The sequence below is a fragment of the Babylonia areolata genome, chromosome 6, assembly GCF_041734735.1.
Source record: "Babylonia areolata isolate BAREFJ2019XMU chromosome 6, ASM4173473v1, whole genome shotgun sequence".
NCBI classification, from domain to species: Eukaryota; Metazoa; Mollusca; class Gastropoda; order Neogastropoda; family Buccinidae; genus Babylonia; species Babylonia areolata.
This window is the reverse complement of record NC_134881.1, coordinates 11,731,257-11,753,603: the sequence shown is the minus strand read 5'-3', so window position 1 is coordinate 11,753,603 and position 22,347 is coordinate 11,731,257. Positions and strand designations below refer to the sequence as shown.

The 22,347-nt window shown below is 40.4% G+C and overlaps 1 protein-coding gene across 1 annotated transcript; it reads right to left on the bottom strand.

Annotated features, from left to right (window-relative positions):
- Positions 1 to 855: 855 nt before the first annotated feature.
- LOC143283286 (uncharacterized) lies at positions 856 to 14,933 on the bottom strand. The gene is made up of 7 exons (XM_076589470.1): positions 14,852 to 14,933; positions 11,140 to 11,220; positions 9,728 to 9,833; positions 7,510 to 7,634; positions 4,206 to 4,320; positions 2,487 to 2,596; positions 856 to 1,282 (listed from the first exon to the last, which is right to left on the bottom strand). The coding sequence occupies exons 2-6, from the start codon at positions 11,195 to 11,197 to the stop codon at positions 2,533 to 2,535; spliced, it is 468 nt and encodes a 155-aa protein (XP_076445585.1). The 5' UTR covers positions 11,198 to 11,220; positions 14,852 to 14,933; the 3' UTR covers positions 856 to 1,282; positions 2,487 to 2,532.
- Positions 14,934 to 22,347: the final 7,414 nt, after the last annotated feature.

The window sequence follows — 22,347 nt, the reverse complement described above, 5'->3', positions numbered from 1 at the left end:
TAGTAAGGGTACATTGCCTTCAGGTTTGTAGACATGCAGGTAGACTCTGGTGTTAATGAATACTGGATATTGCTTACCCTCGGGCAGTTTGCCTTGCCTCAGGCAGATTACCTGCAGGTACACATTTACCCTCAGGCATGATGTTCTCTCATGGGAACTCGAACACAGTCAAAACAATTATCATTCACCGCCGAAGTGTGTCTCATCGGTGGTTTCATGTGTGTGGTGTGTGGACAGTACACAGACTGAGGAGTCATGAGCTGATGTTAATTTGGCAGGCGAAAAGCTGCCAGAGCATGATTTTCTTTTATACGCAACACTGGGTAATGACTGAAAAAAGAGAACATTTTTGTATAGGGTTATTCAGATGAGTGATTTGATGACAGCCGTTGGGAAAGTTGACTGTAAAGACCTACAGGTAACCCCCCCCCCCGCCCCCCGAGATTATACAGGTTCAAAGTAAAGGCAAATTGCCAAAAGCCTAACGGAAAAAGGGAGCATGACTAAAAGAAATTAGATCCTAAAATTCTGAGTGATGCCAACGTAACGCTCAATTATGTTTTCTTTTCTGTGCAAGTGCTTTTATGTATCAACTCAAAGCCGATTATTTCAATTAGGGTTAAATATTTGACAATTTGTAAGTGATCATCTTGAGCACAACCGTTTGGTGCAAGGGTCAAAACACACACACAAAAACACGCGCGCGCTCGCTCGCTCGCACACACACACACACACACACACACACACACACCACGTCCGTGGCAGACAGACAGAGAGAGAGAGAGAGAGAGAGAGAGAGAGAGAGAGAGAGAGAGAGTATTATTTCGTAATAAACATTCAAAGAACACTGAGAAGTTTGGTTGTTGTTTTTTTATATTTTTTTGTTTTATTTATTGTGGATAGATAGGGGTTATACGAAATGTTTCTAAATCTGAATAAATGCGACAGCTCAGGACAACAAAAACTAAAACGGCTAAACTCAGCTTATCCATCTCTTGTGATTGAAACAAAATCAAAAGAAATAACCACTAAACATCTACAACATGTTGTGTTCAAAACAAATTCTGCCACGGACTAAAAGCAAATTTTAGAATACATAAAAGAACTATGGTTATCTGCACACATACATGCGTCGTATTTCTGGACTATAAAGAAATGTCTTTCGGTGTGTGAGTGACCACTGGCCGTCCACTTCTTGTCCCGAGGTCGGGTGGATGGAAGGACATGTCCACTTGGTCGTGCTCATCACACTCAAGTCACTTGCTGCAGGTCGGTTTTCAGTCTGAAAGTATCAATGACTTTTAATTAATTAATGACTGCATTACGTAGTTTGCCATTTAAAGTGTGTGTGTGATTTGATAGGATCACGTAGTGTTTATATAATATTTTTTAGTAAGCTCACGTAATGGTTCTATTGGAGAGCATCAATTTTGTTTGTGTGTTTTTTTTTTGTTTTGTTTTTGTTTGTTTGTTTGTTTTTTTTTTTTTGTTTTTCATAGGCGATGCGAGGTCACTGGAACTTTGCCTTCGACTTGAGTTCCGATGATTTGTTTCTTGAATTAAAGACATCAAAAACAAAAAAATGCCTTGAGGTACAGTCCATGCTGCCTTGGGTTTATGGTCCACTGAAAGTTGAGGTGTCTAGATGCTGGTCTTTTAGAGATCGTACACATAGTTTGTTTGCATAAACGTTGGCGTGAATATGATAAGAAAAAAGAAACCCGAAAACTTTAAGTGATGACTACTTTTTACATATGCATGTGCGTTCGGTGTCCTAACACGTACATGACTGGACAATGCCTGTGCATGTGAAAGTAGCTGTGTATGAGCGTGTGTTATGAGTGTGCATACATATTAGGTGACGAAAGTCTGTGTGCGTGCGTGCGTCAGAGTAAAATGTGCCCGCATTCCAGAATAGGTGGGTGCGGACCGGAACGACGCAATATAACCTCCATAAGTAACATGTTTGCCATGACCACGACATAAAAATGATGATTTTTTCCCCTTACACAGAATGGTATATTTTCTCTTGAACATCATCACCTGTCATTTCTAACCTACACACCAAACGAATGTAACAAAATGTTAATTCATGGATATTTGGCAATTACATCACACACATGTGCAATACGATAACACTGTAACAAACAAACAACACAAATATAGCCTTAGAATAAAAATATAGAACACGAAGATAATCAACATGTATTCCACACTTTCTTGAAAATTCTTCGCCTTGTTAAAAAAAAACTGGCCACTTTTGTAAAGGACATGTTGCACACACAAAAAAGAATATATTTGTCCAGGTTTTGAAGTGAAAACATTCATTATTAATTTTAGATTAGTTATTATAAAAGGTAGGTTCTGCTACAGTTTCGTCGTTCTTAGTTAACTACCTGAGTACCGGATCTATCATAAGCATCAAACAAACACGTCTCTCCAGAAAGGATTATGGTGGTTGTGTGATGAAGGTGACGACAGCAAACCTTTTCCTTTGAAGGGGGCGGGAGTCGTGATACACGTGGCTGCTGATCACTGGGTGGAGGGGGGACATACCCCCGGTCTGCGACTCGTCACAGTGAAAATAGGCCCCAGTCTGAAACGCAGTCAATGGATGGCTGAAATTCTCTTGTTTTTCTGTAGCCTGTCGCCTTGGTCTCCTTGAAACAAACTAATCAAGACCTCTCATTGAGTCCCTTTTATATTTTCTTTTTTTTCCGGTACTGCTATTATGTACTGCTATTATGATTGGAACGAAACATTCTTCTCAACTCCACTCGTGATGTCAGGTCCTTAGAACTTTTTAAACGCTGGCAAAGAGGTATTTTCTTGCAAAGCATTTCACGATCGGACACAACCGACATTGTAATACATTAATACAATACAGGGTTTCCTAGACACAGAAGAGAAAAGAAGTAATAGAGAATCTTCATCTGTTCATCTGATGGCCTAGAGGTAACGCGTCCGCCTAGGAAGCGAGAGAATCTGAGCGCGCTGGTTCGAATCACAGCTCAGCCGCCGATATTTTCTCCCCCTCCACTAGACCTTGAGTGGTCGTCTGGACGCTAGTCATTCGGATGAGACGATAAACCGAGGTCCCGTGTGCAGCATACACTTAGCACACGTAAAAGAACCCACGGCAAGAAAAGGGTTGTTCCTGGCAAAATTCTGTAGAAAAATCCACTTCGATAGGAAAAACAAATAAAACTTCGCACAGGAAAAAAAAGAAAAAAGAAAAAAAAAGGTGGCGCTGTAGTGTAGCGACGCGTTCTCCATGGGGAGAGCAGCCCGAATTTCACACAGAGAAATCTGTTGTGATAAAACGAAAAACGACTACAAATACAAAATGGGAATGTACACAAACATCAATACTTAAGTACCAGGAAGAATCCATTGAGTGTATAGTTATGATCAAGGTAATCTGCAACTGTGGTGCAAAGTCTGGCTTATCGGTTCTTGTTGTCTGGAAGCTGTGAATCAATCCGGGAAAGTTTGCAATATATAGTGTGTATTGTTTTCCACCCTCGAAGATGATGTGGTTTTAACGTTTTGTTTAGAAAGGGAAACAATCCGTGTCTTGTTTTATTGTCTCCCATGGATTGTCGACTGAGACCTAATGGCTAAAAAAACTAGACATTTTTGGTTTTGAAGATAGCCTAAGTACTGCTCTTAGTTACTTTTATTCAAAATAAAAGTATTTAAAATGTGTTAGCTCTGGATATATTTATCTCATATCACATCAAAAGTACTATAACTTGTGTGGTGTGTGTGTGTGTGTGTGTGTGTGTGTGTGTGTGTGTGTGTGTGTGTTGTGTGTGTCTGTGTGTGTTTGTTGTGTGTGTGTGTGTGTGTGTGTGTGTGTGTGTGTGTGTGTGCGTGTGTGTGTGCCAGAGAGAGAGAGAGAGAGAGAGAGAGAGAGAGAGAGAGAAACAGAGAAACAGAAGGAGACAGAGACAGAGAGAGAAGAGTATGTGTGTGTGTGTGTGTGTGGGGGGGGGGGGGGGGGGGGGGGGGGGGGGGGGCGGTGAATGTCCGTACATGCACACATCTTATGCGGGCACAACTTCGTGGAAGAATTAAAGCATTTTGCTATGACAAGGTAAATCAACACAACCGCCAAACTGAAGTCATTGACAACACAAGAGATAATGACGACGACGATGATACTGATGATGGTCACAGTGAGCGTGACTGGCTGCCCATACCTGCACATGGCGGAAGACAGAACACAGGGATTGGAGAAGTTGCCGATGTAGTCGACACACACGGGGTCGTAATGCATTGGGCAGGGAAAATTTGGGCACCGAGCCGGTTCTGAAACTGCACACACACACACAGACACACACAGACACACACACACACACACGCATGCACACACATGCAAGTATGCACACACACACGCGCGCGCGCGCGCGGACGTGCACACACACATACACACAGACATACACGTATGCAAACACACACACACACACACACACACATACACACACACACACATACACACACACACACGCGCGCGCGCGCGCGGACGTACACACACATATACCCACAGACGCACACGTATGCAAACACACACACACACACACACACACACACACACACACACACACACACACACACACACACACATTATTCTCTTGCTTCTCTACTGATACCACGCCTTTCAGAATCGTAGAACAAAGGGACAAATAGTACAACAATGACGTAAGACGTGTTCAACGGGCTTGAAATACAATCGTTTTTCATACTTATGTTAAATTTGCTAGTACAAAATGTGGCGAAACTTGAGAGAGAAGCAAACATTTACACGATATTTTCTCCCCCTCCACTAGACCTTCAGTAGTGGTCTGGACGCTAGTCATTCGGATGAGACGATAAACCGAGGTCCTGTTAGCGCACGTAAAAGAACCCACGGCAAGAAAAGGGTTGCTCCTGGGAAAATTCTGTACAAAAATCCACATCGATAGGAAAAAACAAATAAAACTGCACGCAGGAAAAATACACACACACACACACACACACACACACACACACACACACACACACACACAAAGGTTGCACTGTAGTGTAGCGACGAGCTCTCCCTGGGGAGAGCAGCCCGAAATCTGTTGTGATAAAAAGAAATACAAATAAACCACACTAATATGTCAACCTAGGGTAAACCATCCATACAATCAATGATCACGGCAGTCGAAAAAAAAAAGTAACTTAGAGTAAATCACACACACACTACCACAGCCATACACAAACGATAATAATCACAGTTAAAGGACAGGCGTAATTAATAGTATACTAAAAGTTGACACAGACATAATTAAAATAACAGTTTGCTGTTTGCAAGAGAACACGAACAGACAGAATCAAGTCATCAATGTCCTGACGTCAGCGGCGGAGTATGCTAATAATAATAATAATAATACATAGTTTTTCTATGGCGCAATATCCACCACCAATGCTGCTCAAAGCGCCTTACATATCCAGTCGACTATAAACATGCCTTAAAAAACACATCAACCGCTATCTGACAATGGAAAACATCCAGTGTGTTCATATGAATGAAAAAGCACACTTAAGAGATTAATCAGATTATAAAAGCTGTGAAGTAAATAAGGCTTAGATTAAAACAAAATGTGCAAATGCTGCAAATGTAAGAGACGTGGACAGGCTGTGTCAGATCAGTCCTGTTGGGCAAAGCCAGCAACCAAACATCAACCACTGAAAGAAAAGGATTGTACAGCCACCACTGGTCAGGTTGATGAAAAAGCAAGATGGTGGCCCAGCACTTTGAAGAACGAGCTAGCTCCTCCTTCAGAATTTCCAGAGGCGTCTGCATCAAGACACCCTGTCTTTGGAAGTACCCCCCCCCCCCACACACACACACACCCCACCCCCCGAAAACGGAGTATGGCTGCCTACCTGGTGGGGTAAAAACGGTCATACACGTAAAAGCCCACTGGTGTACGTATACAAGTGAAAGTGGGAGTTGCAGCCCACGAACAAAGAAGAAGAAGGAAGTAAAGATAAACTCAGGCTGAAGTTGCCCAGACTATCGTGTACTTGGATAACAAATCAGCAGGTCCAGATGGTGTGCCAGCAGAAGCACCAAACGAAGACGCACCGCATGAGATGCTGTACCACAGATCAGTGATACTGTACTCACTGCACAAAGTAAGTGCCTGAAGGGTGGGTAAAAACGGGGTATTTCGTGAAGCTCCGGAACCCAGCAAGATCGTGGCCAGAATTATGCTTGCACCTAAAGGGAAGCCTGCTTGAAGATAAAGCTGGCTTGCGGTAAGACAATTCATGCACAGTCCATACTTCCACACCTCACATCATCACAACACAGTCAAAGGAATAGTAGTCGACCTCTACCCCACCAAACACTTGTAGACTTAGAGAAATCGTCTGAGAGTGTGGAGAGAAGCTATCAGGAAAGCCTGTTTATCTTAAGATATACAGACACTTCTGGAGTCTGGTCAGAAATGTTGACCCAGTTACATTCTCAAATACGCACCCGTAAGACAAGTAACACTCTATATTGTCTGTCTTGTCATCTGAGCCCGTAGCACATTCAAAATAGCCCTGGGCAGGAGACAGCCAGAAGTCACGTGATACATTGACCTGGTTCGAACCCAAGACCCAGTTGCTAGGCCGAGACACTGGCCACTTCACCACCACGTCTAGTGAGCGGCGATAACTTTCTCCCAACACTTGGTGACATCAGTACAGAGCTGCTGGCAGTATGATTATCGTGTTCGACCATGTCCATCAGAACAGCAGAAGAGGTAACTGCTGTCCCGACTAACTGGGTTGGAATATGATTATCGTGGAGAGTGTCTTGCCCAAGTTACATCCCCACTCTCTCGGCCAAGAGGGCTTTAATTTTTTTTTATATATTAAAAACGTAAAAAAATAGCCAAAGGTGCAGGACAGAAGTGAGAATTGTGACAGTGGTCTGCGGGTCCGTGGGGTTACATGATGACTGTAAGATTGGCATTTTGTGCACGTTCCTGGACTGAAAGTTCAACAGGCATTCCACAGGTTTTGAGTTCAGATACCTGGACGTTTGACACGAAAAATGACCTTATGGATTTCCGTTCCGATGTATTGTTTTCTCGTGGTATCAGTGACGGGTCCTTTTTTTCTTCGCTCTCTTAAAACAGCCACCTCCATTTACAAAAACAAACAAACAAAAGAACGAAAGAAAAAACAAACCCCCCCCCCAAAAAAAAAAAAAAAAAAAACCAAAAAAAACAAAAAAAAAGAAAAAAAAGAAAACAAAAAAACAACAACAACAACAACAACAAAAAACAAAACAAACAAAAACAAAAACAAACAAACAAACAAACAACAACAACAAAAAAACCAACAACAACACATACTAGGGATGGATGACTAAGGTAAAACTTAAATGTTGCACAGCTTGCATGAAACCAGACAGTTTTTCAGTACATACCAGTCTTTAGAGGGGAACTTAGGTGAAGTGCACTTGAAGACGAAATAACTCACGGCGTTTGGCAAATTCCTTTTCTGTCAGTGAAGCGAGGAAACCTTCAGCGTCGCGGCGAATGGGAACCACAGAGGGACAGCCACCATCATGCTGTCTGGTAGTAACCAGCCCTTCCAACCGCGCTCTGGAACACGACAAATGCATGACCCCTGAAAGCGGAGTATGGCTGCCTACATGGCGGGGTAAAAACGGTCATACACGTAAAAGCCCATTCGTGTGCATACGAGTGAACGTGGGATTTGCAGCCCACGAACGCAGAAGAAGAAGAAGAAGACAAAAGCATGGTATTCTTTCCTCAAAGAAATCCCTTTTTTAGGTTGTGAATGTTTGGATATGCTATGACTGCTTTTTTTTTTGATAAATTTTTATAAATTTTTAGAACAGCCAATATTTGTGCTCCTTTTCGTTCTGGTTTTTCCCCCCTCGCCTAAAAAGGAAGTAATATGTGCTTGTGACAAACATATGAAAACAACAAGAGAACAACAACCACCACCCAACAGCAGTATCAAGAGCAACACAGTATTAGGTAATCTTCCCCTGCCTGTGTTGTCATGACAAGGAGGTCGTGATGCTATCGTCCTACAAAGTATGTGTTCCTTTGTAATACTGTCAGTAAACACAGACTCATTTACATTTCATTTACAGCTACTATCATTGTGAATTATATTGCCGCAGTAAACACTGCCATTATCATGAGTTACATTTTTTTTGCTCTAGTATTTCGAATGGAATAGTCAGATTTTGCTTACATATATGGCCCACCACTAGAACCTTAGTTTTGTGCATATTTAGCTTTAAACCTGAAAAACTGGCACATTGTTTTAAAATAGTTGTTGCCTTAGTAATGTCATTCTCATTCTTCAGAAACAGAGTTGTGTCGTCTGCCACTTGTATTTTGATGCTAGTAATACTGTTTTCGTTTTGATGTGGTACTTGTATTCCAGATATTTCACTGTTCCTTTTTTTCTTTTTCTTTTTTAAAACCCAACATTTATTTGCTTATTTATCATCACTGTTGTCTTATTTATTTATTTTATTTTCATTATCATTATTATTGTTATTATTATTTATTTATTTATTTATTTATTTTTAAATTATAGTATTATTATTTATTTATTTATTTATTTTATTTATTTTTTCTCAAGGCCTGACAAAGCACGTTGGGTTACGCAGCTGGTCAGGCATCTGCTTGGCAGATGTGGTGTAGCATATATGGATTTGTCCGAATGCAATGACGCCTCCTTGAGCTACTGAAACTGAAACTCACTGTTGATTATCTTGATGGCTAATCATTCTACTGCAAGGACAAAGGCTAGTGGGGAAAACGGACAACCTTGCCTTCATCCGCCATAATTGATATGGCTTTCAGCATTTTTCATCATGATTGTTATCCACTTCCTGAAGTCAGTCCCAAAGCCAAATACATCAAAAGCATGCAGTAAATATGATTTTGACATAGAATCAAATGCTTTTGAATAGTCTAATGCTCGTAAAAAGCCTGCTTTACCTGTCTTATTTATGTAATTTATTACATCATCAATCGTACGAATAACTGTAGCAATATTTCTGCTTCATAAGTTAATTGACACACAGACACATTGGTGGTGGGGGTAGGGGGCGGGGGGTTGGATGGGGTGTGGAGGCCCACTTTCGTGGTGGACTTTTTGTCGCTCGCAGAGCTAGAAGTAGGTCATATGACGTGATGGGCTGCCCACCACCGTAACTAGCTTCACGGAGTTTGCACTGCCTTTGCTCGGACAACTTTTCGGCAGAGTTTATAAATGGATCGGTTCGAATACGAAATGGCAGAGATATGACAAGAACCACGCTCAGATTGAACACAGAAGACTATAGCAAATAATGGGTATCATTATAAAACTAAATATAGCTTGTAAACTTGCGAAAATAATAACAGAAAATTGTTCAAAATCCTTTCGTCAGAACAGCGATTTCCACAACGAAATTTTAACCTTTCGGTGACCCGGAAAAATACAAGAAATGGAGACGAGCAAGCGAACGCGGTTCTCGGAAAAACAAAACAAAACAAAAAAACACACACAAAAAAACGGGGAACCTCCACGAAAATCAGACGAAAGTGGGCCTGTACACCATCCTATACAATCATTAAATGTAAAGCTACCATCGTTGTAGTTGTCACCAATGTGCACAGTTAAACAAATCGTCAGCAGACAGGTGGTTAATAGTTATTGTACAAACCTGCAACCGTTGGTACTCAGTTGGCATTGGTTGCCGTAATTGGCTCTGATGGTGGCGCACACAGGGCTGTAACTCCTGGGACACACGGGGCAGGGGGGTGGTGACCCTGGAATATCACACACACACACACACACACACACACACACACACACACACACACACACATATATATATATATATATATATATATATGTGTGTGTGTGTGTGTGTGTGTGTGTGTGTGTGTGTGTGTGTGTGTGTGTGTGTGTGTGTGTGTGTTAGTCAGTCGTGTTTCGACTATGACCATCAAAACAGCAGAGGAGGTAACTGCTGTCCCAGCTATCTGGGCTGGAATTTGATTATAGTGGAGAGTGTTTTGCCCAAGTCACATCCCCACTCTCTCGGCCAAGAGGGTTTTAGGACAGTCGGCGTTGAAATGGTTCCCAAAGGCCTAGGCTGCAGGAATAAGAACCAGAGCAGTTTTGCCTCCTAGGTTGAGAGTCATAGTCCTTCACAAAAGACTAAGCTGTAAATGATATCCCATTGCATTGAAGAAACCAGTTATAATACAGCTCTCACTTTGCTGTTGGCCCCTAACTGTAAACTATGTCAATCTGTGACATAAGCTCTCTCTCTCTCACACACACAACACACACACACACACACACACACACACACACACATATATATATATATATATATATGGAAATCTGCCATTCAGAGAGGGGTGAAACAAGCAGAGAGAAGCCACATTGACTCGCCGAGGAGAAAAAGAGCCACGTGCAAGTCAGATTCTCTAAATCAACCAAGCAGCATCTGCCTATAACTGTCCCACATGCAGCAGAGATTGTCACCCCAGCATCGGTCTTCACAGCCACAGCAGGAAGTGCAACGCCCGGCAGTGACTACATTATTTTCTGGTGCAGCCATCGTCTCTCGAGACGGAAGGAGGCCGACGATATATATATATATATATATATATATATATATATATATATATATATATATATGTATATATATATATATATATGTATATATATATATATATATATATATAGATAGATAGATAGATAGATAGATAGATATAATTATATAACATTTATCATACTTGAAAACTCCACTTTTTGCGATGCTGTCATGCTATTCCTGTGCATGCAAACCTCAATAACGGAAAGAAAAACCAACAAAGTTCAATTGCCAGTACCTTTGTTGACGAGTTAAGTTAACTAGCTGGGTGTTTAAATTCTTTCATTTTGTCTCTTCACCTCACTCGGTACTTTAGGCACATTGCTGGCGAGTCAAATAGCTGAGTGTTAATTTCCTTTATTGTCTCATCACCTTATTCGGTACTTTTAAAACCGAGAGAATGTTATATAATGATGTATACAGAATGCGAACAACAACTGCTAATCGATGGTATGTTGTGTACGTACCCCACACAGCTGGAATCAGGACACCAACCACGCAAAAGATGAACACCTGCATCATCATTGTTGCGAATGCGAATACGAACTCTGCAAGCACACACACACACACACACACACACACACACACACACACACACACACACACACACACACACAGGTTATAAAGTTATAAGAACTATTCTTAACGCAGGTAAAAACGTAGGCCATGATACAAGCATCAAGGATGTCTCTCGATGCGCTTTGTTCGTGACAGGTAGACACATAATGTATGTCTGTATGATAGTCAGTCATGATCAACTATAACCATCAGAACGTAACTGCTGTCCCGACTATCCTGGTTAGAATTTGGTAAAAGTGGAGGGTGGCTTGCCCAAGTTACTACATCCCCACTCTCTCGGCCAAGAGGGCCTTAGGACAGTCGGCGTTGGTGTGGTTTTTCCAAAGGCTTACTAGCCCCCAAGGCTACGTATATGGCTTCAGAGCACCAATCCCGAAGCACACAGGCCGTTACAGGTGGGGCACAGAACGCCGGCAGACACGGCAGGGGAAGACGCAGCTCTGTGTCGTCCATTTCGAGCAGCTGCGAGGCGCTGACGGCAGTCTTCCTCGAAAGTCCTCACTGCTGCAGCAGAATCAGACGCAGCAACAGCAGGAGCAGTATCAAGCTGTAAAAGCTGAAAGATAACCCATTTCATACGAATACAGAACTACATCACTTACGTTTCCACGTTGCCATACGAAACGGAGGGAGTATTCAAACCTGATATTATATATATATATATATATATATATATATATATATATATATATATATGTGTGTGTGTGTGTGTGTGTGTGTGTGTGTGTGTGTGAAGTAATAGCGTACAGTGTTTACATTTTTTTATCATCATTATTTAAAAAAAAAAAAAAAAAAACGAAGGAGAATATTGAGAACTGATCATCCAGTGAAATTAACAACGCAATCATGAATTTGCTGAAAGTGAAATACAATAGTTTTGGGCATCTACGTCGTGAATACAAAAAAAAAAAAAAAAAAAAAAAAAAAAAAATCATCAAGTGCATTGTTACATGGTTACATCTGTGTCTCAGATAGAAACGCTAAGAACTGGATATTAAGAATATCTACAGTGGCTGATTACTTTTATAATACACCACTTGCCGTTTTGAGTAACGTAAATAATGAATTTAGTCCAATATGGAATTGGTCATTGTATCGTCAAAATTATATTATGATAAAGTTCTTTGGAAAATCAGTTTGAACTTGGTATACCACAGAATATGAATAATGATTTTGAAATGAATGGTGAAAAGCCATTTCTCTTTGACTATGATTGCAGTCTTTATTTAAGTATACACATGATCAAACTGATAGGCAAGTTGGATTATTGTGTATTAATTTTACTTCCAAATTAAATTCAAAGGAACACACTATTGTTTTGCTAAAGTTATTAAGGCAGTGAGATATGATCTGATTATTTTTTTCCGTTCCGCAGCAAGCAAAATACTGACTATTTATTTAATTAATCATGCAGTCTTGTCAGTTACGAAGTCACATGGCCACCATGAGGTTCATTTTGGCTCATAATATCTTATAAAGCTGTGAAGTGTAGACCCTAGAGCTGATAGTATGAGAAATATTTATATTAAATGGAAATTCATGTGTATCTGAAAAAGAAAACGTTCCATTCACACAAAAACACCAGCGTGTGTATGAATCAGCCATGTCCTCCTCCGACAAGTAGGTAGGTAGCTTTCCTCCTCGGTAGGTAGCTTTCAACTGCAAAATACATGGCTAGGATTTATTCGGTCTCTAACTATGCAGCATTGAAACTGAGAATAAAATCTGGTGTGTGTGTTCCCGGAAAAGAGCACCCCCCCCTCCAACCCCCCCCCCCCACCCCCCCCCCCCAAAAAAAAAAAAAATCCCCTCATGAAACGAATTATAGAAAGGATACTGAACCAGATTTATTCACATCTCACACCAATGAAAGTATTCTAACCACTTGAAAATTCATACTTTTAGCATATTTTAGCTCACGGTAACACTGTGGTAGGTCTTATACCACCTTTAAAAAAAAGCATGGTCAGTCAGTCGGTCGGTCGGGCCAAAAAGCCTTTTAAAAGGGTTCCTCTCATTCTTGTGCAAAACTATCAGCACTACAGTTTCAAACACAGGTAATAAAAAAAATCGTTGATTTTGTTCTCTTGCAGTTCAACGTCGAGTAAGACTGGAGGAAGATGAGAAGACGAAGAAGAAGAAGACGACGACGAAGAAGAAGAAGGAGAAGAAGAAGAAGACGACGAAGAAGAAAGAGAAGAAGAAGAAGACGAAGACGAAGAAGAAGAAGACGAAGACGAAGAAGAAGAAGAAAAAGGCGAAGACGAAGAAGAAGAAGGATAAGAAGAAGACGACGACGAAGAAGAAGAAGGAGAAGAAGAAGAAGAAGAAGAAGAAGAAGACGACGAAGAAGAAGGAGAAGAAGAAGAAGAAGAAGAAAAAGAAGAAGACGATTGATTTGATTGATTGAATCTTTAATGGGTAAAGAATTAGGCACAGCAAAGGCCTTTTTTACAATTCTGCCCATTTAACGACACAAAACATAAAAAAATGAACAAATAAAGAACGACACAAAACATAAAAATAAAGAAATAAACTGAAATAAAATAAAAATAATAAGAACGACGAATAAGAATAGGAACTTGAATAGTCTATTAAAAGTAACAAAGCGATGAAAACTTGAACAATTGGTACATTACATGTACATTCGTACTTACACACACACACACACACACACACACACACACACATAATTATAAAACAAAGACATACGTACACATTCACGCCCACACACTCAAACACACACAAACACACACACGCACTTACTGTTCACACATACACATACATTCAGTTTTTCATTCATCATGGCATGACAGCTAGTGGACGAAGAAGAAGAAGAAGAAGAAGAAGACGAAGACTAAGACAAAGAAGAAGAACAGCAACAACAACACTTGTACCGAGTGGGGAGACGGAACAAGCGACTCTCAAAGTTTGAACTACGGCATACAAGTTCATACACAGAGCAGGCGCTGTCAGTGCAGAATGATGTGTTTCGCAAACGAATGCTCACTTGAAGAATGCACAATGTGAGACCAGAATTCGCTGATTAAAAAAAAGAAAAAAAAAGAGAAAGATTTACAGACCCCAACAAGAGTCGCTATAAAAAAATCAGGAAAAAAAGAAGTATTGAGAAAAAAGAAGCTGCTGTTCTAGTTAATCATCACTGTGCTCATTTAGAAATGTGTCTTTTTTCTTTTTTACTATCAGCACATACAGAAATAATACTCGTACTTTTTTGTTTCTCACTTTTTCCTTTTTCTTCACGATGAAAGCAAACTATGATGATACATGTAAAGTATTCCAAGCAATACATATGTGAATAAGTGTATATATGGATATATCATGTTTATACGTCATCAAATATGAGATAAGCTATCCATGCCACTCAAAATGTCTCATTTGTTTATATCTTAACGTGTGCACTAATACCACAAATAGGAAAAAAACCCAACCAAAAACAACAACAACAACAAAAACATCGTGTGACAACACACACACACACACACACACACACACACAACAAAACAAACAAAAAACAAAAAAACAAAAACACAACAGTCAAGTGAAAACCAAACTCGTGAAAATAATACTCCTACTTACCAAACTGTAAGGAAGACAGGTCAATGTGACGAAGCTGGTCTCAACGGTTTGTGGAGAAAGCCGAGGGTACCCGCTGTATATATAGTGTTTTCTGGTCGTTTGATCTTCCACTTCCAAAGGGCACAATTCAAGCAGGGGGTTTTGGTTATTATGTCACTCTCCCATAGTTAAGTGAACAAAATGAATCCAATAAACCGTGCCATCATCATCATCATTATCATCATCGTTTTCTCTTTTCTTTCAACGACTCGCACACGCGCACGCACTCACTCGCATACATGCACACACACACACACACACACACACACACACACACACACACACACACACACACACTACTGACAATAACAGCACTAAATTACACTTGAACCAGAAAGTGCCGATTTATTGCTCAGAATAGAGGTTCACGTCTGTTTTTTTCCGTAATACTTCTGATGCCTTTGGTATATATATTTTTTTTATCACCGACTATTAATGTCAACGAACAAAAGTTCCCATTCGAACAAAACATATGGTCGTCTGTTGAGAGAGAGAGAGAGAGAGAGAGAGAGAGAGAGAGAGAGAGAGAGAGAGAGAGAGAGAGAGAGAGAGACACACACACACACACACACACAGAAACAGAGAGAGAGACAGATATAGAAAGAGTCAGAGAGAGAGAGAGAGAGAGTGGGATGGCGATGCCAGTGGTTAGTATGCACTATTTTGCCTCCTCCTCCCCTTCCCCTCAAACTCTAGCTCCGCATGGAGTCACAGATGGGTTTGGTTATGTGTGTGGGGCGGAGGGGGTAGCCATGGGTGGGGGGAGGTGGTAGCAGGGGGTGGAGCTAGGGTGAAGGGGGGAGAGGGCTGCAGCCAATGAATGCGCAGCGATCAGATGTGTGTCAGATATGAATGGCAGCTGTGGTTGTTCGTAACGCTGTTATACAGTGCTTCGTGATTTTCCTGACTGCACTGAGTAGACATTGTTAGGATCATTGTTGCGTTTAGGTTCTCCAACATGACTGTAATTGTGTCTGGTGCTCTGCTCTTTTTTTCCTTCTGGTTTCCATTCCCAGGCTTGACGGGATCGTAGCTTGGCACAACTAGTTTCTTTTTATGTGAGATCACACACACACACACACACACACACACACACACACACACACACACACACACACACACACACATACATACACACACACACACACACACATATATCAGAGAGAGAGAGAGAGAAAGAGAGAGAGAGAGAGATGTAATATGTACATGCATATATATGACCTGCCCATGGATAACGTCAAGCAGCAGGAACAAACAGCTCTGCCATAAAATAATATCTTTTAACTGTTATTGTTTTCTTTTTAATATCATGAGATTCGTGTCCCCATTCATCTGTGTTTTGGTGACGTGAAACCGGAGTTTTTGTGCGGTGGATTCGGTAGGAGAGTGCTACAAGGTCCATTTGTGCGTCGACCCGTGTTCGTGGCTGTACTTCAGCCATTGTACCCGCGGCCTCTTTAGGAGCGGTGCTCTTCTACCAGAATATTACACGCCACGATTAACACGAAGCCGAAATCAGTATTTACTTTGTTCTTTGTGTGTTAACCTTTCCTTTTTTTTTCTTCTTCGTCTTTTTTGTATTTAGAGGGTTTTTTTTTTGTTTTGTTTGTCTTCCAAATTTCACCCCCATTTTTTGACCCTCATTTGCCCAGTTTCCCCCAACCCTCCATTCATCCACATCTCCCACCCCTTCTAACCGATAATACTCAGATGTATTCATAAATACTTTAACAAAATGTCTTCAATCACCGATATGTGTGACGGGACATTAAACAAAAAATTCCTCCACATATATATATATATATATATATATATATATATATATACATATATATATATATATATATATGTGTGTGTGTGTGTGTGTGTGTGTGTGTGTGTGTGTGTGTGTGTGTGTGTGTGTATGTGTGTGTGTGTGTGTGCTTTGTTTGTTTGTTCATTTGTCTTTTATTTTTTTGTTCTGTTTTGTTATGTTGTTATTGTTGTTGTTGCGGTTGTTGTTTTTATCATTAGTTTTCCCCCACTCACCCTCCCACCCCACCCACAGTCCACTAACCTACACTGTCTACTAGGCCGTACACATTTGAAAAAAAACAACACCACACAACAAAGAGGAACTGTTTTGTGTTCATTGCTCTGATAGCCCTGACATTCAAGCCGTTATTGGGTAATCGGCGGTGTTATTGGTAATTGGGGTGAGATTGTCGTGTGTCTGTGGGGGGGCGGCGGGGGCGTGGGGGGTGGGGGTGGGGGGTGGTGGTGATTGGGTGAGGGTGTGTGTGGCAGGATAAACGGTTTTACCCATTCCAACAACCTCTCCTGATGAACACAATTATGAAACAAGAGAGGCAAGGTCTTCAAGACTCACTTGTGATACACTAAAAAAAAAAAAAAAAAAAAAAATCTAATCGTTAAAATGTGTTCTGTATTATTAAGCTTCGGGTTAAAAGAAGAAAAAAAAGTCCTAACGGCAGATTCGAACCCCGCGTGTTCAAAAATATGATATTTAAACATGCTTTTTTTAAAGGGCGATAAATCGATTGCGGTATTCGCAGTGAGAACGCTGTTCAAATCATATTATTCTGGTGTATCTTGGGCATTCAAAAAAATTTTAAGGACAATTGAAAATTCTTTCTAAGTCCGCGGTAAAGGAGACGTGGCTATCGCCGCAGTCACACTGCAACATTTAGCCGTTTTCTCTGGATCTAGATAGATGTACAAGTTTTGTTACACCCGGTTGACACGGTCGATTCAATTTCTCTTTGATGTTCATTCTAGTTTTATAGTTTTAAAGTTGATATGAAAATTGAGTATTTTGTTAAACTAATAACATGCAGAACCAAGTACAAGTACTTCTAAACGTTGTATGAAGTGAAAAGGACTTCATTTTGAGAAAAGTCAAGACTGGAAAGTTTTGCGTTTCATCAATTCAAGGGTATTAACTCTCATGGTTTATTATTTTAAACTGTGAATTCCGATTGATTCTATGGATATCTTTATGGTAGTTTGGGGCATAATCCAGTAAGTGATGAGGCGTTTACAAATCTTTCTCTGAATAAATATTTAACGGTCTCCTTCTCCAACTTTCCATCACATGTTATCGTGTATTGTCGATTGAATGTAGGATTGAACGGGCAGGTCAACAACTTGAAACAAAATGGCGTCGTTTGCGTTCGCGAAGAACGTGAGCACGCGCTTTGAATATGTATAAATATGTGTATGCAGTTGATTTTGGCCCATGACCTTCAGGGCTCAGCCAATAGATCTATAAAGTCCACTCGTCGTATTGATTTTAGTATTATCCGAAAAAGACCACTTGGGCGAATGAACATAGTGAAAGCCCTGTACACTGAGAGTAAAACACACAAGCTTTTTATGTATTGCGTATAATTTCAAAATGTAATGTTTAAGATGAGAAAGATCAGTTTAAAGCAAATTAAGTCCCTTAGCATTAATTACTGATTAATTCCCCCCCCCCCCTTTTTTTTTTTTTACTATCTGCACCAAAACATTTGCAAAATAAATATAACTTCCATGCTTAGCAAAAGAAGTTCCTGTTTGAACAAAAAATGATGAAAATGACTGCTCTTGTTGTGTCAGAATATCATATCAAAGTGCCAAGTTTAGAGAATAAAAAATATATATAACAGTAAATGCAGTTTGAATATAACTTGGCTTCTTTTTTAATTTCTTTGTGTCCACCCCAGAGGCGCAATATTGTTTTAAACAAGATGACTGGAAAGAACTGAATTTTTCCTATTTTTATGCCTAATTTGGTGTCAACTGACAAAGTATTTGCAGAGAAAATGGCAATGTTAAAGTTTACCATGGACACATAGACACAGACACACACACACACACACACACACACACAGACAATCGAACACCGGGTTAAAACATAGACTCACTTTGTTTACACAAGTGAGTCAATAAAAGTACACAAAGGCTATATAGAAAAAGACCAAAATAATGCGCTCTCTTTCAGACGGAATGGAGACAGAACTATTATCATCTTATTCCAACGAACACGTGAAAAAAAAATCATTAAAACGAAAAGAAAGTACCATACACGATATCAAAAGTAATGTATTCCTTAAGTATCATTCACTCGTCTTCATGTACTGGTTTTAAATTGATATATTGTTTTTATCTTAATTGTATGTTATATTGTTATGATTTTGTCACTCGAAAATACATTTTTTAACATGTTAGTTCGTTATGATTATTTTCTGTGGCTACCATAACGATACAATGCTGCGGAGAAACGTCCCAAGGAAATGAAATCGGTTAAACGTAACAGACCGAATCGACAGTAAAGTTATTCGTATTTTTGTGTTGCTTTGTGGCTACCATAATCATACAATACTGTTGAGTAACTACCCAATTACATTAAATCAGTTGAACGTAATAGAGCGAATCGCCAGTGAAGTGAGTTCGTATTTTACTGTGGTTGCTGCTTTGTGGCTACCATACTTATGCAATGCTGTTGAGTAACGTCCCAATCAAATGAAACCAGTTGCACGTAATAGAGCGAATCGCCAGTGATTCAGTGGGGGTAACCAGACACACCCAACAAGATGGTTTAAAAAAAAGAAAAAGATAAAAGAAAAGGAAAAAAAGGCGTTCGTCGTCTGCATGTGCTGTCAGATTTGACCTTCCTTTGAATAATTTACCTGCCAGTGCCAACAATAACTTACGTTATTTATCGCATATAATGTAATTGACGCTGCTTGTTCCCAGACATTTTGGAACTTCAGAATCTGATACTATTAATAGCAGTTAGACATTTTATGGGCCTCTCCGCCCTTTTACGTATCTTCTTGTTCGTATTTTATTTGATGGTTTGCATTACAGTCCTTATTTCCTAAAAGATAAGTTTCGAAAAGTATTAAATTTACAGGGAATGGGGTAATGTTGGCATTGCGTACGTGCGTGTGTGGGCTATTTTGACATATTAGATTATGGGGCCTTTTTAAACCAAATATTTCGTGCAATTTCCAATGCAGGCAAACAAGAAATGATATGTTGCATGTGATCAGCCCTTCATGTTCATTTGGTGTGTGGCAGGGATGTGTCATGAGTCGTACTTTATTATGCATATTCATTGATCAAATTGCTGATAATGTCTGTGTCAGGAAGACATGGGGTTCAGCTGTTACCAAGTATGTAACTATTCATATTGCGTTTTGCATATGATATTTTTTCCTAAGGACGGAGTATGACTGCCTACATGACGGGGGTAAAACTGGTCATTCACGTAAAATCCCACTCGTCCGTGGGAGTGTACAGGGGAGTCGCAGCCCACGAACGAAGAATAAAAAAAAAAGAGAAGCTGATGATATCAAGAGAGAGAGAGGGGGGGAGGGAGAGAGAGAGAGAGAGGAAGAGAGAGCGAGAGAGAGAGTGGGGGAGAGAGGGAGAGAGGAAGAGAGAGCGAGAGAGAGAGAGGGGGAGAGGGAGAGAGAGAGAGGGGGAGGGAGAGAGAGAGAGAGAGAAGGGAAGAGAGAGAGACAGACAGACAGACAGAGACAGAGAGAAAGAGAGTAGGGGTAGGGGTGGGGGGAGGGGGAGTGTTACACAAACGCCCACACAGAAAAAAAAGGAAACGACGTAGATGAAACATGACAGCAGACCGAGACAGAGAAACCTTCATGATTTATCACGTACAGCGGTGATGGTGGTGGTGGTTGTTGTTGTGGTGGTGGTGATGATGATGATGATGATGCAATTATGCTGCTGATGATGGCGGTGGCGGTGGTGGTGGTGGTGATAATGATGATGATTCGAAGAACAAATAAAAACAAGAACAACCAGCCACAACAAAAGTAGAAATCAACAAAATTAAAATTAATCCACATACACACACACACACACTCTCCCTCTCTCTCTCTCTTCCCCCCTCTCTCTCTCTCCCTCCCTCTCTCTCTCTCTTCCCTCTCTCTCCCCCACTGCTGTATTGCATTGAGAAATAATACTCGTATTTAACAGAGATACCCCTCTGTAATCATCAGTAATACCAATAACGCTTTTCTTAAAAATGTGATTGAAAATAGCTTTTGCCCATTCTTTTGAATTTATTCCATTATGTCTAATTCTTGATTAGAAGGAGCGATCACATGCATCATATCATCTCTAGTTTGCCTGCATTGGAAAATGCACGAAACATTTAGTTTAAAAAGGCCCCATACTCTCTCTGTGGTGGAGTGATGGCCTAGAGGTAATGCGTCCGCCTAGGATGCGAGAGAATCTGAGCGCGCTGGTTCGAATCACGGCTCAGCCCCTGATATTTTCTCCCCATCCACTAGAACTTGAGTGGTGGTCTGGACGCTAGTCATTCGGATGAGACGATAAACCGAGGTCCCGTGTGCAGTATGCACTTAGCGCACATAAAAGAACCCACGGCAACAAAAGGGTTGTTCCTGGCAAATTTCTGTAGAATAATCCACTTCAATAGGAAACACAAATAAAACTGCACGCAGGAAAAAATACAAAATAAAAAAGAAAAAAAAGGGTGGCGCTGTAGTGTAGCGACACGCTCTCCCTGGGGAGAGCAGCCCGAATTTCACACAGAGAAACCTGTTGTGATAAAAAAAAGAAATACAAATATTTCAAAACAGCCAATGTCAACATTACCTCATTCCCTGTAAATATGATACTTTTCGAAACTTTTCTTTTAGGAAATAAGGACTGTAATGCAAACCATCAAATGAAATACGAACAAGAAGGGACGTAAAAGGGCGGAGAGGCCCATAAAATGTCTAACTGCTATTAATAGTATCAGATTCTGAAGTTCCAAAATGTCTGGGAACAAGCAGCGTCAATTACATTATTTGCGATAAATAACGTAAGTTATTGTTGGCACTGGCAGGTAAATTATTCAAAGGAAGGTCAAATCTGACAGCACATGCAGACGACGATCGCCTTTTTTCCTTTTCTTTTAGCTTTTAAAAATTTTTTTTTTTAAACCATCTTGTTGGGTGTGTCTGGTTACCCCCACTGAATCACTGGCGATTCGCTCTATTACGTGCAACTGGTTTCATTTGATTGGGACGTTACTCAACAGCATTGCATAAGTATGGTAGCCACAAAGCAGCAACCACAGCAAAATACGAACTCACTTCACTGGCGATTCGCTCTATTACGTTCAACTGATTTAATGTAATTGGGTAGTTACTCAACAGTATTGTATGATTATGGTAGCCACAAAGCAGTAGCTACAGTAAAATACGAACTCACTTCATTTGCGATTTGCTCTATTACGTTCAACTGATTTAATGTAATTGGGACTTTACTCAACAGCATTGCATAAGTATGATAGCCACAAACCAGTAGCTATAGTAAAATATGAAGTCACTTCATTGGCGATTCGCTCTATTACGTTCAACTGATTTCATTTAACTGGGTAGTTACTCAACAGTATTGTATGATTATGGTAGCCACAAAGGAACACAAAAATA